The sequence below is a fragment of the Gracilinanus agilis genome, chromosome 3, assembly GCF_016433145.1.
Source record: "Gracilinanus agilis isolate LMUSP501 chromosome 3, AgileGrace, whole genome shotgun sequence".
NCBI lineage: Eukaryota > Metazoa > Chordata > Mammalia > Didelphimorphia > Didelphidae > Gracilinanus > Gracilinanus agilis.
Window position 1 is genome coordinate 549,501,435 of NC_058132.1, and position 15,979 is coordinate 549,517,413.

At 44.1% G+C, this 15,979-nt stretch overlaps 1 protein-coding gene across 1 annotated transcript; it reads right to left on the reverse strand.

Moving 5' to 3' along the window:
* Positions 1-14,194: 14,194 nt before the first annotated feature.
* Positions 14,195-14,994, reverse strand: LOC123242869 (endogenous retrovirus group K member 6 Pro protein-like; the record flags this gene model as incomplete). Its single annotated transcript, XM_044670980.1, is given in 2 exon segments — positions 14,195-14,562; positions 14,565-14,994. Coding segments are annotated over 2 exon segments (798 nt in total), but the record flags the coding sequence as incomplete, so codon positions are not given.
* Between the last annotated feature and the right edge of the window lie 985 nt (positions 14,995-15,979).

Below are 15,979 nucleotides of genomic sequence, written 5' to 3' on the forward strand. Positions count from 1 at the left end.
AAGACATTTGCTTCTATGGTATTATCTGGCAGTTGCTGTAGTTACTTGTCTACCATTCCTGTCTTCAGTAACTTTCATCAAATTTCTGTGAGGTCGGACACCCATATTTGCTTCTAAAATGCCATCCTGATCCAAAAGGCTTGGTTTTGTTGGAGCACCTGTGGTGAGAGAATTTCAACAGTTCTGGGTCATCTAAACTGTGGTCCTCTTTCTAGTCCATAACTTTCCCACTCACTATGTAGTAATCTAACCTATAGGATTCACAGATTTCCTTTAATAAGAATTCCTTTTAATTTACCAGCAGACACGTTTGAATTATGTAGCTGTTGTAGGGAGTAGCAGAGCATCAGATGTTCTGTTCAGAAGAGAGCCATAGTCAATACAACACGAATTTGAACAAAAGGAAAGGGTCCTATTGCTCATGCTGTCGGTGTCTTTGAAGGTCTGTTAAGCTCAGAGAATTTCATGTCCTCTTTGCAAGGATTCCCCTGAAATTCTAGGACTATCATTATGCTTGAGTGACCTCTTTGGCACCATGTAATGCATCTTGTAAGTTGGATTGTGCTGCCTTCATCTCTTCCAAATATTCACCTATCTCTTTGTCATAGTGGGGAGAAAAGAATTGGGAGTGAAAACTAAATTCTGACCAGAAAGAGATGTGTGATAAGAGAGGAATGAACCAAGTTGTTATAGCAGAAGTACGTAAAATGTTATAGCAAAACTGAAAATGAGCAGGGCTTGATCTTCCTAATGGGAGAAAGTATAACAATTAAAGATATCTTTACTCTGACTAGAGATAATAATGGCAATGAAGAAAGAAACCTTTATTTGGAGGGCAGTGACCAAGACAGACTTAATTACCTAAATTGGTTATCTTAATCTAGTTTGAGGTAAGATGGAAAACCATTCATGTAGAACATTTTCTTGAGTTGAAGTAAGTGTGGTGGTATAACATGGAAATGGCAGGGTGGAATTCCTGCAAGATACAGGGTCAAGCCTCACCCAGGGATAAGATGCAAGGGACAGAGAAAACCACATTTATCTAAATTCCTTAATTAGCTTCACTATTTGGGAGTGTAGAAACCTAATAAGAAAGGATATTATAATTTTCTCAGGGAACTGATGGATTAGGAGTGGTAGAAACAATCTTATCTGCTTTCCATACTGGCTATACCATATATATTGGCTTCTTACTGAAGGTACATACTGACATTCTCTCTGGGGTCGAGCTTTCAAAATTTTTGTATGACAGTGAGGGTATTCTTCAGTGGCATCTGTATGTCCTTCTTTCTTAAGGCTTGTAGAACAATCTCAACCACCTCAGTATCCACTCACAGGAATATTCCCAGGAAAGATCCAGGCACAGAAATCTGCCAAATAATATTTTTCACTCTTTCTCAAGTGGTGGACAACCGAGCCTGAGAATAGGAATTATGTGTAAGTTGTTAGATTTGCTCAATAGTAAAGGCTGGGGGATGATAAAGAATAATCTTACTCTTATGGTAGAGTCTGATTATTACATTCAGTGGCCTGGAATATTTACTAAGGAGAGACCAAATTGGGTGTTGGAAAATCTACTCCTCTTGTTTAATTCTGGGCTCAACTTTTGTTCCTTTGGCCTGAGCTGAGAATTCTGAGATAAATGGCAATGATTGACAAGGTTGCTCCATAATTCTGGGAGTTCTGAGCTAAACAGTAACAAGCCCAAGAATTCTAAAGAGAGGAGTTGCATGTTCATGGGATTTCTAGCCATAGAAGTTCTAGCCTTAAGAGTTCTGTAATGAGGAAAGTAGGAAATTAGCATCCAGGCTGTCAGGCTGTCTCTAAAGACCTGAGAGTTCCATAATGGAATGGATCTGGGTTTTGAAAGAGAGGGGGTGGTTTGGCCAAGCTGAAAAGAGGAGGTATTGGCTGTATGGCCCAGCTTTGCCACGTATCCCAGGAGCTGATAAAATGGGATTTGGATTTCACTGAGAAGGAGATATTTCAAGCAACTATTGTGGACTAGGTTGAGGACATGTTTGGATTATCTGTTGGTGGACAGCATATTTATCTTCCTTACTCCCTAGAGTGGTTTTGGATTGACTGGCTGTGTATATTGGACTTGTTCCTGGCTCCTGTGACATCTGTGATCATCTTGGAGCACCATGAACCAGTGCAGTGATAAGCCCACCTCTCTAGCCCCTCTTATTCTAGTTAGAGGTTTAGGTTAGTTTAGAACTTAGTTTAGTTAAATCATTAGGGCTATTCCAGAGTATAGAAAACCCCTCTCTTCCACTTCCCTCATATAATACCAATAAACCCAGTTTATTTGTACTTCCTGTCTCCTCTAAGCCATAAAGAACCCATACCTTGAAGTTACCCACTTCACTGGCTTTCCCTGGTTGATAGATTATCAGTTACGTGACCAACTGTCATTCCCAAACCTCACATCCCCATTTGATTTCCCTGTGTTTACCTGTCAGTCCTTCCCTTGTGAGGTGTGAGAGTGTCCCCAGTTTGTCTGGCATCTAGTTATTTCCCTATTCTCTCAGTATTTCCTTTTTCAGTTCTGAGCTAGATATTGTTGACCAACTAGAAGGTGCATGGTCCTGAGAGTTTTAAGATAAATTTTAACAATCCTACAAATTCTAAGGTAATTGACCAGAGGGTTGCATGTCCTCAGCCAAATGGAAGTAATTCTAAGAGTTCAGATGAATAATAGTGACAAAGAGGTTATATGTTCTCAAGAATTCTAAGTTAAATTGCAACTTTTCTAAGCATTTTGAGCTAAATAGTAGTGACTAACTTAAAGTTTACTTGGTCCTAAAAAAAAAAGATTTAAAGGACAAGAGACCCAGAGTGGATACCCAGAGTCCCAGAGTGAAACCCAGAGTGGATGGTTTTATTTTCCTCTTAGGGATCCCCCGGAATACCCAGCTGTGATCTCCAGGGATCCTAACCTCCAGTTAGTGAGAGCGAAGCAGAATCACTTACTCTCACTGGGCCAGTTGCGCAAAGGCTTTGGAGACAATTGATATATAAGATCAGTATCTCTTTTATTATAAAAGGGGATACAAACTGAGGATCAGAACAAGGGATCCCTCTCTCTAAGGGATCTAGCTATTCACCCAACAATCCTCTATGTCCTTCACAAGAGGGAGCCTTCAGATCTTCTGGCTAACTCACATAGCTCCCTATTTCTATCTAGGTATTCCCTAAAAGCTGACTAAGCTACTTATGACCCTCAGTAGTTAGATTTAATTCAGAAGCTGTCTCCAAAACCCATTATGATTGCTCTCAAACAGCTAAGTCCATCCCAGAGGGTCTGACCCCTGAGGTAAAACCTGAAAGCCAATCTGACAGGATTTCTTAGATAAAACCCTTCAGGAAAGCCTGGCTGGTATGGTCAGATCCTTTTCTATATATTCCCAGTCAAACAGAGTACCCCCAAAGTGGATTTAGGGTTTTCTCCTTCTCCACAGTCAGGTTGATGTAGCTAAGCTCTAACAAGCCACCTTTCCTCCACCCTTCCGGACAGGAAGAGAATCTCGCTTCCACAAGAAGTCACTCACTCTTAGTAGTTGTTCCTTACAAACTATTCCTCTTCTGCCTTCTGCCTGCTAAAATCCTTACTCTAGAGTTCCTAGTATGTACCTTAAAGAGAACCTTCCACTTTTCTTAAATCTTATCCTTTGTAATGCAGGATTTATGCAAGATCTCTTGCATTTGCAAAATTACCCTAGGCAATCCTGTCAGTTAGGAGAATGGAACTTTGGCCCAGCAGGTGCCAGTCCCAAGACCTGACAGTTTGGGCTGGGACTATAAATACCCCTGCAGAACCAACCTGGGGGTTCTGATTTCCTTGACCTCACCCAGACACTCAGCTACCCCTTGACTTCCCTTGGGGACCCGGGAGGGATTGAGGGAGGTGGAACGTGGGCAGGAAATTAGGTTAGGCCAACCTAGGAATAGGGACACCCCTAAACCTACTTAACAAGTACATCTGTCTAGCTGGTGGATCACATAACATCAGGGCATTGTGAATTATCTCTGGCTGAGGGCTGGTTCCCTCAATCTGACCTTACCTTCTAGGTCCATTGGCAACACTGGCCAGTCACCCTTAGCAACAGCTTCTCCAGACCCTAAACCCTCTTTCTTCAGTTTCCTTTCTGAGTTTAAATAAACCCTTAGCCTGAAACTGTGAGCTTCTGTAGTTATTTATAACATCATCCTGGGCTAAGGAGCTGAGGAGAGGGAAGAATAGCAACCACGTGACTCCAAAGGAAGTACTGGGCAAGCATCCATTTTATTCAGGAAGTGTGTGAGCTTCACTTCCTGTTGAGTTCTGCTTTCACTCCAGCAGGGAGGGGATCCTCACTCTCTACCTTAAAGGAGCCTATAGGTAGCAGGGAGACTGACTGGGCATCACAGCTCAGGCTACACATCCCTGACAGTCTCAAATCACCAGCTACAGAAGTTACAGTTTCCCTGGCCCAGGTGACTACCACCAGCTCCCCTTTTATCAGCCATTACCCCCTTATTACACCTTATCTCTATCCTTTTCCCATTATAGTCCTGACTTCTGAGCAAAATGCAAATAGCGCTAAAAGTTTTGAATTAGACGGTGGCCACCTATGAGAATGCATGATCTTTAGAATTTTAAGCCCTATGCCAATATTTCTAAGAATTCTGAGATCAATAGTGGTGTCCAAGTCAGAGTTAAATATCAGTGATTAACCAGGATTCAGCATGGTCCTGAGAGTTCTAATCCAAATACCATTAGTCTTAAAAGTTCTGAAGTAAATGGTGATATCTTAAACTGAAAGTTGCATGATCCTTACTTCTTGTCTAAAAAGCAGTAGTATTAAGAGTTCTGAGATAAATTAGGCTAATGACTAAGAGGGCTGATGGTGCTACAAATTCTGGGCTAAATGACAATAAGTAATAATAGGTATAATAAATTAGTATTAATAAGGACCTAAACAGAGATGACTAACTGGAATGCTACATGATGCTAAGAATTCTAGGTAAATATCAGTGACAGTAAATATCAGTGAAGGTTGGTGGTGCTATATCATTTGAGGAGACTAAACATGGTCAGCAGCCCAGAATATAGCCAGTGTTAGGAAAAGGCCTACATGGTCACAGTGAGTACTTACATGATCAACTTAGTTCCTCCCAAGTACTGCTTTTGGAGCTCTACTTTGACAATGCAGTACAGTGGCAAGGTGAGGAGGAGGTTGTATAGGCTTTGGTATGCCAAGCTAATTGGCTTAGGTTAGGCATAGGCTCTGAAATTCTGGATTTTGATCTGTGAGTGGTATGAGAACAAATTGGAAAAAATGCCTAGTGTTTCTTTTCCCATCCTGTGGCAGCTTTCTCTAGAACTGTTGGCTTTTTTTTTTCCACTTATACCCATTTTATTGCTCCTTACTTTTCTACCTCTAACTTACCCTGGGCAAGGAGGAAGAGTCAGTGTCTTCTTTTCTCCCCATTGCCACTGAGGACCCTTCTCGGCTATCATCATATGACAAAATCTCCTCCTTTGAACTTTAATCCATTTTCTTATATCTCTTTGTTCTCTGAAATTCACTCCATTTTTAAAAGTATTGCCTTATCCAGATATTTATGGTAGAATACCACCAACTCTTATGGTCTTCCTTGGGTAGGAATCTCACCTTTACTACTTAGCTCACTTTTCATCTCAAATACCTATTATGCAAGGTGGTTTTAAGAACCATATGAGATTATATTTATTGAGTGCTCTAACATACTATATCAATGTCAGCTACAGCCCAAGGTTGATCTCTTAAGAGCAGGTAACGTGCATTAGATTTTCCATCTCCCTTTTCCCCCTTGCCAGCGAAAACACAAATGAAGATAATATTCTTTTAAGTCTTTGCAGGGATTTCAGAGGAAGAGTATATGGTAGAGGTTAGGAGAGGGAATGATGGTACTCTGGCCATTGGTTGCCACAATGAACAAATCTAAACTGGAGTGCTCTTTCACTATCCATTCTGTGTGTGTGTGTGTGTGTGTGTGTGTGTGTGTGTGTGTGTTTGTATCTGCCTTTCATAGGTCACTTTTTGTGCTCTATATATTTGGTCTACTATAGATAAGGAGCAATGCTTTGAGGCTAGATAATATATCCCTATTTTAACATAAAAGATTCTACTTAGGTAGATTACACAGTAGGTATCTGAGCAGCCCTTCGTGAGTCCTGTGACTTGTGTACAAAATGTACATAAATGGCACCAGTTTTATTCTGGTACCTTCTGTAATGTCTTTAATGTGATAGAATGTATGTGGTGTAATAAGGAACTTCTGGGACAAGATGGAGGACATCTTGAATGACAGGAACATTGGTTGAAGACCTTGGAATGTGCCCAGGGTGGCGTGAGCCAGGGCCAGAAGACAGTTGGACAACAGAACACTGGGTCTCATTTTTGAGAATTCCTGGGAGGAGGGAGGGTAGACCCCAGACCTGCAATCTAGCATCCATACCTGATAGGAAATCAATTACCTGCTATCAATAGAGCTGAGAGAGACATCACCACAGCCAACAAGAACAACATCACTGACCTTCCTTATCCTTTGGCTTGTGCCACGGCGGCGGGGCTAAGCCAGGGATTGAGAGAGGGAGAAGAAAGTTCCAGGCTCTTCTCAAACCTATCATCCATTTGATTTAGATCACCTTTATTCATTAGCTTTAGCTTAGAATTCCCAATTTATCCTATTTCCTTGTTCCTAACCTTTATAGATAGTAAATAAACCCTGTTGAACTTCAACCAAAGAAGACTGGTGTTCCTTCCCTAATTGGTGAATCATCTATAGCTGATTAGGGAAGGGATTTATCAACCTCAGTCAGAATAGCATTTATCCAGGGAGCACCTCTATACCAGCCCAAACCAACATTTTACCATCAAATCCAACCCCAAGCCAGGGCTAGAGGAGTTGTTAAGCAATTATACAACCCCATTAGGTTCCTGATTTGGGTGCTGTTGTAGAGGCAGAGGCTTAGCTAAGCTGATCTTCATAAGCCCTGGGTTACTGCCACATGGGGTAACCACCTGGCAAACACTTCACTCACTAGCCCAGATTCATCCAGTACCTGTGATTCCAGTGCCTACTTGGCAGACTCAGTCAACAGAGCCTGTCAGGCCCAAGTGAGGCTTAGCAGCCTTCTTATTACCAATCTGCCCCAATTTATGAACAACAGTGGTTAAGAAGATTAAAAAAAAAAAGGGAAAAGAATGCCTAGAAGAGCTTTAAGTTTGAATTATAATTGCTTTAGTGCTAGAAAATTTTATTTTAAGGAAATATAACTATATTTTTTTCTCAAAATGTATTTTGGTTTCATTAAATATTGCTCAATTACATATAATTTTTTAACATTTTTAAAAATTGAGTTTTAAATTCTATCCCTCTCTACCAATCCTATGTTCAGAAGGCAAGCAGTTTGACATAGATTACACATGTGAAGTCATGGAAGACATTTCCATATTAGTCATGTTGAAAAAGACAACATAGACCCAAACCAGAAAAAAATAAAATTAAAAAAAAAGTTTGCTTCCATCATCATTCAGACGCAATTACTTCATTCTCTGAGGGTAGACAACATTTTTTATCAGAAGTCTTTTAGAATTATCTTTGAACATTGTATGGATCAGAATATCCAAGTCATCCACATTTGACCATGGTATGATATTGCTGTTACAGTGTATTATTTTTTCTATTTCTATATAAAATAATTTTGGTAGTTTGGTATGACCCAGAAAAAGTAGATGAATATAGATAAAATTATTATTTTTATTATATTGGTTCAGCCTACTCATGGATAATTGATATTTTTCCAGTTGTTTGGATGACTTCATTTGTGTGAAAAGTGTTGTGTAGCTATGTTTGTATAATTCCTGGGTTTTTTTGGTCCCAAGTATAATTTATTTTCAACAGTTATTTTAAGTGGACTTAATCTTCCTATCTCTTGCAGTTTGACTTTGTAGTATGTAAAAATTTTGGTAAATTATATGTATTTACTTTATATCTGCATATTAGCCAAAGTTGTTCATTATTTAAAGTATCATTTTAGTTGATCTCTAACATTTTTCACAGTATACCATTATATCATCTACAAAGAGTGACAGTTTAGTTTCTTTGACATCCTTGCTTCACTCCTGATCTTTTGGAAAAGCTTCTAGTTTACCCCTCATTACAGATAAAGATTGCAAAAGGTTTTCTATAACTACTATTTATCATTTTTAGAAAAGCTCTAGTGTTTTAAATAGAAATAGTTGGTGTATTTTGACAAGAGGCTTTTTCCATAGTTATCAGATAATCATATGATTTCTGTTGGTTTTGTTACGTTATAATTTCCCTAATATTGAACCTGCCCTCCATTCCTGATATAAATTCCATCTGGTTTTCATATAATATTCTTGTGATATATTCCTAAAATCTCCTTGCCAGTATTTTATTTAAGATTTTTGCATCAAAATTCTTTAGGGAATATATAGTTTTCTTTCAGTTTTGGCTCTTACTGGTTTAGGTAGCAGTGCAATATTCATGTCATAAAAGGAATTTGGTAGAGTTCCTTCCTTAGCTATTTTTTCCAAATTGTTTATATAGTATTAGAATTAATTATTCCTTAATGGTTTGGTAGAATTCACTTGTGAATGCATCTGGCCCTGGGAATTTATCTTAGGGAGTTAATCGATGACTTGTTCAATGTCTTTAAAATGTGATTATTTTATCCTTCTCTTTCTCTTTTCTCCCTTTTCATCCTCTCTCTCCTCACAAGTGTTTCATTTCTGACCACAATATCCCCAAACTGGCCTGCCCTTCAATCAGTTCTCTTTCTCTTTATACTTTCCTTTAGGGGAAGATAGATGTCTATATTCAGCTGAGTGTGTGTATTATTTACTCTTTCAGTCAATTCTGATGAGTAAGGTTCAAATGTTCTCCACTCCCCACATCATTCCCTCCTGTATAACAACTTCTTTGCACTCTTTTTATGTGAAATAATTTATCTCATTCTATGTCCGGGTCCAGCCAGACACAACCGCGGGGTTCGTGGAACAGCCACCTAGAAGACCATAGGGAGAGAGAGAGGAGACCAAGCACGCAAGAAAGACAAAGAGTCTAATGGTGTCAAGGCTCCTTTATTGCTGGCGCAGGGCAAGAATATATATGTTCGGGGTGAAGGGGGAAGGGGGCTGGCGGTCGGGATGAAGGGGGAAGGGGGCTGGTGGTTTGGCGGTTACGAAAGAGGAAGGAACGCGGAAAGGAGAAATATGCTATGTGGAAAGTCCCTGGGGCGGCATTTAACTGTCTTCGCCCACGTATGGCTGGACTTATGATCAGTATCTTTTCCCAGAAGGGTAGCTATTTTTATCTTATAGTCTTGGTTCCTAACAATTCCCCCTTTCTTTATTTTTAAATGAAGGGCGTGAAGAATAAGTTCATTATCTTTTTGGCTGTTGTTTCATCCAAGTCTATCTTATCAACACAATTTTTCTCAAAGCACCTTATGTTTCCTGGCTCGTTTCCTGGCTTTTCCATAGATGAGGGTTGCAGTGACGGCCCCTGTCTTAGGCGACAAAGGGGGAGTTACTCGACCATCAAGGGTCGAGGACCTGTGCTATTCCCGTCATTGGGTTACCGCTCTGCTAGAAAACTGTAGACGAGTGTCGCGAGGTTGTTCGCGTCCGTTATCTCAATACGATGGTATTGAACCATAGGAAACTTATCGAGGGCTGAGTCAACGTTTGATTTGATAAATTTTGTTAGACGTTGGAAGGCCCAAGGGCCAAATGTAAGAACTGTCAAGAGAATAAGGAGTGGTGTAATAATAGTGGGGATCAGGGTAGATAGCCAGGGGGAGTTTTTAAGGAGTGTATTGAACCATCCCTCTCGTGCCTCGGCCTCCCTTTTCCTCTGGGCTAGTCCCTCTCGTAATTTTGCCATGGATTCTCGGATGATACCGGTATGGTCTGCGTAAAAACAGCACTCTTCTTTAAGCGCAGCGCATAACCCGCCCTCTTTTAAGAATAAAAGATCAAGCCCTCGTCTATTCTGTAAGACAGCCTCCGAGAGGGAGGTGAGAGATTTTTCTAGGGCCGTAACTGATTTTTCAATATCCTCAAGATCTGCAACAAGTGCTGTATGTAAAGATTGGAGATAGCGTGTTTCCATAAGAGCTGTGGTCCCGGTACTAATGCCGGCAGCTATTCCTCCGAGGTCTAGGAGGGCGATGATAGTGAGGGAGAAGGCTTCTCGTTTATGCCGTAAGGCAGGGGGATCGATCGTTGTTAAAGTGTAGGGGCCATGATGGTAGGTAATGCGGGGCCAAAGAGATATAAGGATACAGAATTCAGAGGAGGAATTAAAGCGGGCCCCTGTGATGCATTTCGTGAGGCCGGTATTGCACACCCAAAAGGTGTTGTTGGGTGCGAGCAGGTAGAAATCACCTGGTTGCATCTGCAAGGTAGAGTTGCATAGAGAAGCATAGGGAGGGGGTGGTTTCCCCAGGCAGAGACCGGACCCGGAAAGATCAGAAATAGTAAGCTTGGGGGGGTCCATGAGAACAACGCTCAGGGGGCTGGGTGTAGTTATCAGGGTTGAGGGTTAAGGCAAAAGCTTCGTAGTAAGGAGGGGTAGCGGGGAGGCATAGCCAACAGTCTCTAGTCTTATTGGGCTGAGAGAAGTTTAGGGCCGTATATGCACCGAAAATAAGGTTGAGGAGGCGCTGAGAGGTAGAAGTAGGGGAAAGGTAAGGGGTTGGGTCTGGGGTTGAGTGGGGTCTAGACTCAGCAGGGGTCGAGTGGGGTCTAGACTTATCAGGGGGTGTTTGGGTAATAGAGGCGGGCCGCACTGGAGGAAGGGGAGGAGGCGGGGGTTGTCGTCCAGTGAGAACGGTATTAGGGCCAACTGAAACTGTGATGGGTTTGATTCAGAGGCGAATAGTCATAAGGACGACATCATCTGGTCCTGTCTTATAAAGGCGTAGTCCCCAAGTGAGGCCATCGGTCCATCGGGAATCCATTTTCCCGCTGTTGGTAAAAGAGATGTTAAGGGGGTTGCAGTTAGGGATATTGGGGGGATTGTTCAAAATACAGGAAGAAGGTTGAGGTCCGCTCGTAATCTGGATAAGGTCCTGGTTTTTGGTGATCCAATGTCTAGTACCGATGGTTTCGCATCCCCAGCTGGCACAGAATCCCTCAGAGGGGCCACCACAAAAGTCCGGTTGAGAGAATCCTGGACAGCCATAGATAGGAAATGTAAGTATTGTATGGGTCCCAGGCGGAGGCTGAATGGCAGGTGAGCAATAGTGAAACGAGGAGGAAGAAGGGTTTCCTAGTTGACAAAAGTCAATGGAAAGCTTGGGGAACCAAGTGAAGGGAGGCATGTTTTGTGAGGTGACTTGTGAGAGGATTCTTTGGTTGACCGGGTTGATGATTTCCCATGTCTGTCTGGCAGGGAAGTGAGGGCTCCGGCCGTGGCAGGCAAGGAGTAGCTGGAAGATGTAGAGGAGGCATTTCCAAGGAGAGGTCATCTTCCTGCGGAAAGAGGAGAATTTTTCTCAGGGGTAGGCCCTGGTTTATCTAGGTTAGTGTCGGGAGTAAAGGGTTTAATTAGTCTAGATGGGACCCAGCGGGCATTGTTTGCTGTTTTGTCAAAAATGCAAGTGGAACCTTTTCCCCAAGTAAGGACAGGGTCAGGGCCACACCAGAGGCCAGTGAGAGGGTCGCGCCAGAGGACTGTGGCCAGATTAGATGAGGTGTGTGGATGCCAGTGGCGATCAGCAGTAGAACGCCCTTCAGCATCTAGCGTGAGGAAGTTAAGAACAAAGAGGGCATGAGCAAGAAGCAGAGTCTGATTGCCACAGAACGGATAGAGGGTCTCTTGGGATTTGAGTTTAAAAAGAGTGTTCTTAAGAGTTTGGTTTGCTCGTTCGACAATTCCTTGCCCTTGTGGGTTGTAAGGTATGCCTGTAACATGTTTTATGCCCAACTGGGAACAAAATTGTTTAAAGGCTTGACTAGTATAGCCAGGGCCATTGTCTGTTTTAATGGAGAGAGGCTTCCCCATCATAGACATAGCAATAAACATATGTTTGATGACGTGTTTAGTGGCTTCCCCGGATTGTGCAGATGCGAAAAGAAAGCCGCTAAACGTATCAATGGAGACATGGACATACTTGAGTTTAGCAAAAGAGGGGACATGGGTGACGTCCATTTGCCATAGATGGCCGGGGAGAAGGCCACGGGGGTTGATCCCCAGATGGGGTTCAGGCAAGAGAGTAACACAATTCTTACAATTTTTCACAATTGACCTGGCCTGTTCTCTGGAAATTTTGTAGGCCAGGCGAAGGGATTGAGAGTTGAGGTGGTGAAGTCTATGTGCCTCTGTAGCGAGGGAAACAGGGTCGGACGAGAGGGCGGTAGAGGGGGTGGACGTGGTTGCTAAGGCAGTTAAGCGAGTGTGTTGGTCCACGAGATCGTTCCCAAAGGATAAGGGGCCCGGGAGGCCGGAGTGGGCACGTATGTGGCCCACGAAGAAGGGACAGGACCGTGATCGAATGGCTTGCTGGAGTTGGGAAAAAAGAGAAAAGGTAGCGGTCGTTGGCTGAACCGCGGGAACGATTTCGAGTCGGAGCAGGGATTGTACAACGTATCTGCTATCCGAGTAGAGATTAAATGGAGTATCAGGCAGGGAATGAAAAACTGTTAGAGCAGCATAAAGTTCCACCAACTGCTCGGACTCATAAGGAGTTCGGATAGAACGGGGGCGATTATTCATGACTATGGCGGCAAGACCAGTTTTGGAACCGTCCACGAAGATTGTGGGTGCCCCTGGGATGGGGGATGATCGGGTTTGGCGTGTGAGTATGAAGGGGGTAAGAGTGTGTAGCAATTTATTACTGGGCATGTGATTATCTAATGTGCCCTGAAACGTGGAGATGAGTATAGCCCAATTGTCATTCTGAGATTTGAGCCAGTCGAGCTGCTCCCTGCTGTAAGGGGATACCACGTGGTCAGGGGGACGGCCGAAATGGCGTGTGGAGAGGCGAAAGCCTATCATAGCTATACGGGCAATCAAATCGGGGTAAGAGGCAAGAATCTTCCAATTGTGCATGGGGAAATGTATCCAAATGAGGGGGGAGGGGTCTTGCCATAGGAGTCCGGTGGGAGAGAATTCAGTGGGGAAGATGAGGAGGTATAGAGACAATTTGGGGGAGAAGTATCCAATATTCTGTGTAGCTATAGCCTGTTCTACTTTTTTGAGGGAAACTTCGCCTGCTGGGGTCAAAGAACGAGGGGAGGAAGGGTCAGCATCCCCTCGCAGGATGTCCTCCAGAGGACGGAGGTCTGCCTTGGAAAGTTGCAAATAGGGGCGTAGCCAATTAATGTCCCCTAGGAGCTTCTGGAAATCGTTAAGGGTCTTGAGGGAAGAGCATTTAAGCTCGACTTTATTTGAGAACAGCCGGTCGGGTTCAAGTCAGAATCCTAAGAAGGTGAAGGGGTATTGGGTTTGAATTTTGTCTGGAGCAATGCTAAAGCCGCGGGCTTGGAGCGCGCTGATGATAGCCTGGGCTATAGTCTGTGCCAATGAGGGGGAAGAAGCGGCAATGAGAAGATCATCCATGTAGTGGATGAGGTAGGCTGAGGGATATTGAGTCCTGATAGGGTCGATAGATTGAGCAACAAATTTTTGACATAATGTAGGAGAATTGGCCATTCCCTGTGGAAGTACTCGCCACTGGAATCGAGGGTTAGGCCCTATGTGATTGACTATGGGAATGGAAAATGCAAAGCGAGGACTATCGGAGGGATCAAGAGGGATTGAGAAGAAGCAATCCTTAATATCAATGACAATTTTGCTGAACCCTTTTGGGATGGCAGTCGGGGACGGGAGGCCTGGCTGTAAGGCCCCCATGGGAAGCATGGTTTTATTAACCTCACGTAGGTCCTGCAGGAGTCTCCATTTCCCTGATTTCTTTTTAATGACAAAAATAGGTGTATTCCAGGGGGAGGTGGAAGGTTCAAGGTGTCCAAGAGAGAGTTGCTCCTGCACTAGCGTTAGGGCAGCTTGAACCTTCTCAGATGTTAGAGGCCACTGATCGATCCAGACAGGAGAATCTGACTTCCAGGTAATTTTATCGGCCTGGATTGCAGGGGGATCAGTGGCCCTTATGAAAAATTTTTGATCCAAGTCCTCCTTTATCGGTTTGGGCTGGGAGGGATATTGGGTGTAAGATGCCTTGTTCATTTTTTCCAAGGCCTTTTCCTGGGAGGTATCCAGATTTTAGCATCATGGAGGTAACAGCATCACTAGGGCTAACCATAAGGAGCCGCATCTGAGCTAGAATATCCCTGCCCCAGAGATTAACGGGGAGTCCCGGGACTACATAGGGGCGGGTAGTGCCACTATTGCCTTCAGTATCTTGCCAATTAAGGAGCTTAGTACTTTGGAGGGTGTCTTGGACCTGACCTATTCCTGACAGGTGAGTGGATGAGGGTTGAAGGGGCCAGGCACAGGGCCAATGGGCCTGGGAAATAACAGTGGAGTCTGCCCCGTGACTAACAATCCCATGAAGGTTTTTCCTTCAATCTTTAATTGAAGAGTGGGTCGGGACTCAGTAAGTTGTTGTACCCAATAGATGTTGGAGGAGCCGGGTGAAGAAGGGCCTCGTGTTTGGGCTACCGCAGGGAAGTTGCTGATCATAGGAAGGGGGAGGGCTTGAGCTAAGCGTCTATCGGCAGGGATGGTAACGGGACCATGCGGAGATTCTATAATAAGTTTTATCTCCCCTGTGTAGTCGTTGTCGACAAGGGTGGGATGCACTACGACACCTTGTAGGGTGGTGAGTGCTCTACTGATGACCAAGAAAAACATGCCAGGGGGCAGTGGTCCGAATTTGCTGGTGGGGAGGACTATCGGGCCTTCTTCAGGAGTCAATATCCGGGTGGAGGCGGCACAGAGGTCCAGGCCTGCGCTGCCTGTTGTGGCTCGAGTAAGGGGGCTGGGCAGGGGCTCCCGTAGGAGCCCCGTATCCCGTTTCCCTGCATCGGGGGAAGGGCTTGGCCGCCAAAAGCGGTTCTGGATCGGCAATCCCGAGCCCAGTGCCGACCCTTCCGACACTTAGGACAGATGCTAGGTGGTGGCCTATTGGCTGGGGGAAGTGCGGGAATTTGCCCAGGGTTTCGGTTAGAGGGGAATCCGCGGGCGAAATGGCCAGGTTTGCCCGCATTTGAAGCAATTTCGGGGGGTGTTGGGGCGAGAGGCCTGAATGGCTGCCCCGATGGCTAAGGAGATGGATTTGTTTAATTTGTGGTCATAGGCATCGATATCACTGCATAGGCGGATCATTCCGTTTAGATCAAGGTCTCTGGCTTTCCCCCTCAAAGCTGCTTTGCAGGCGGAATTAGCATTTTTGATTGCCAAATGTCTTACCACTGGGTTATCTGACCCATCCTGACCTAAGACTCTCTCAGCTGTTTCAAGGAGTTTTGCAACAAACTGTGCGTAGGGCTCGTTGGGTCCCTGAAGGATTTTTGAGAGAGGCGCTGTGACAGCTCCAGCGGCGGGAACCGCCCGCCATGCGGCCATAGCGGCATGCGCCGTTTGCATGAGCAAGCCGGGGGGCAGCCTCATCTGTTGGTTTTCTAATGCAAAGCGGTCGCGGCCGACGATTTTATCAGTTGTCCAAGCGGCTGTCTGGGCATTTTTTGAATTAAGTTTGGCCTGGTTTTCTGCCCTTTCGAGGAACTCTGCTTTCCAAATTAGGAGTTGTCCCCTAGAGAGGACGGATTGTACAACTTTGGACCACCTGGAGGGGAGCATATGTCCTTCTCCTCCAAGTCCTTCTAGAATAGAAAGCGTAAAAGGGGCTTTGAGACCATAATTTTTAACTGCCGAATGTAGGTCTTTGATGTGTTTGATTTTTAATTTTTTATAGATTGGCCTATGAGATTGGGGGGGGGGCCTGAGGTGTCGG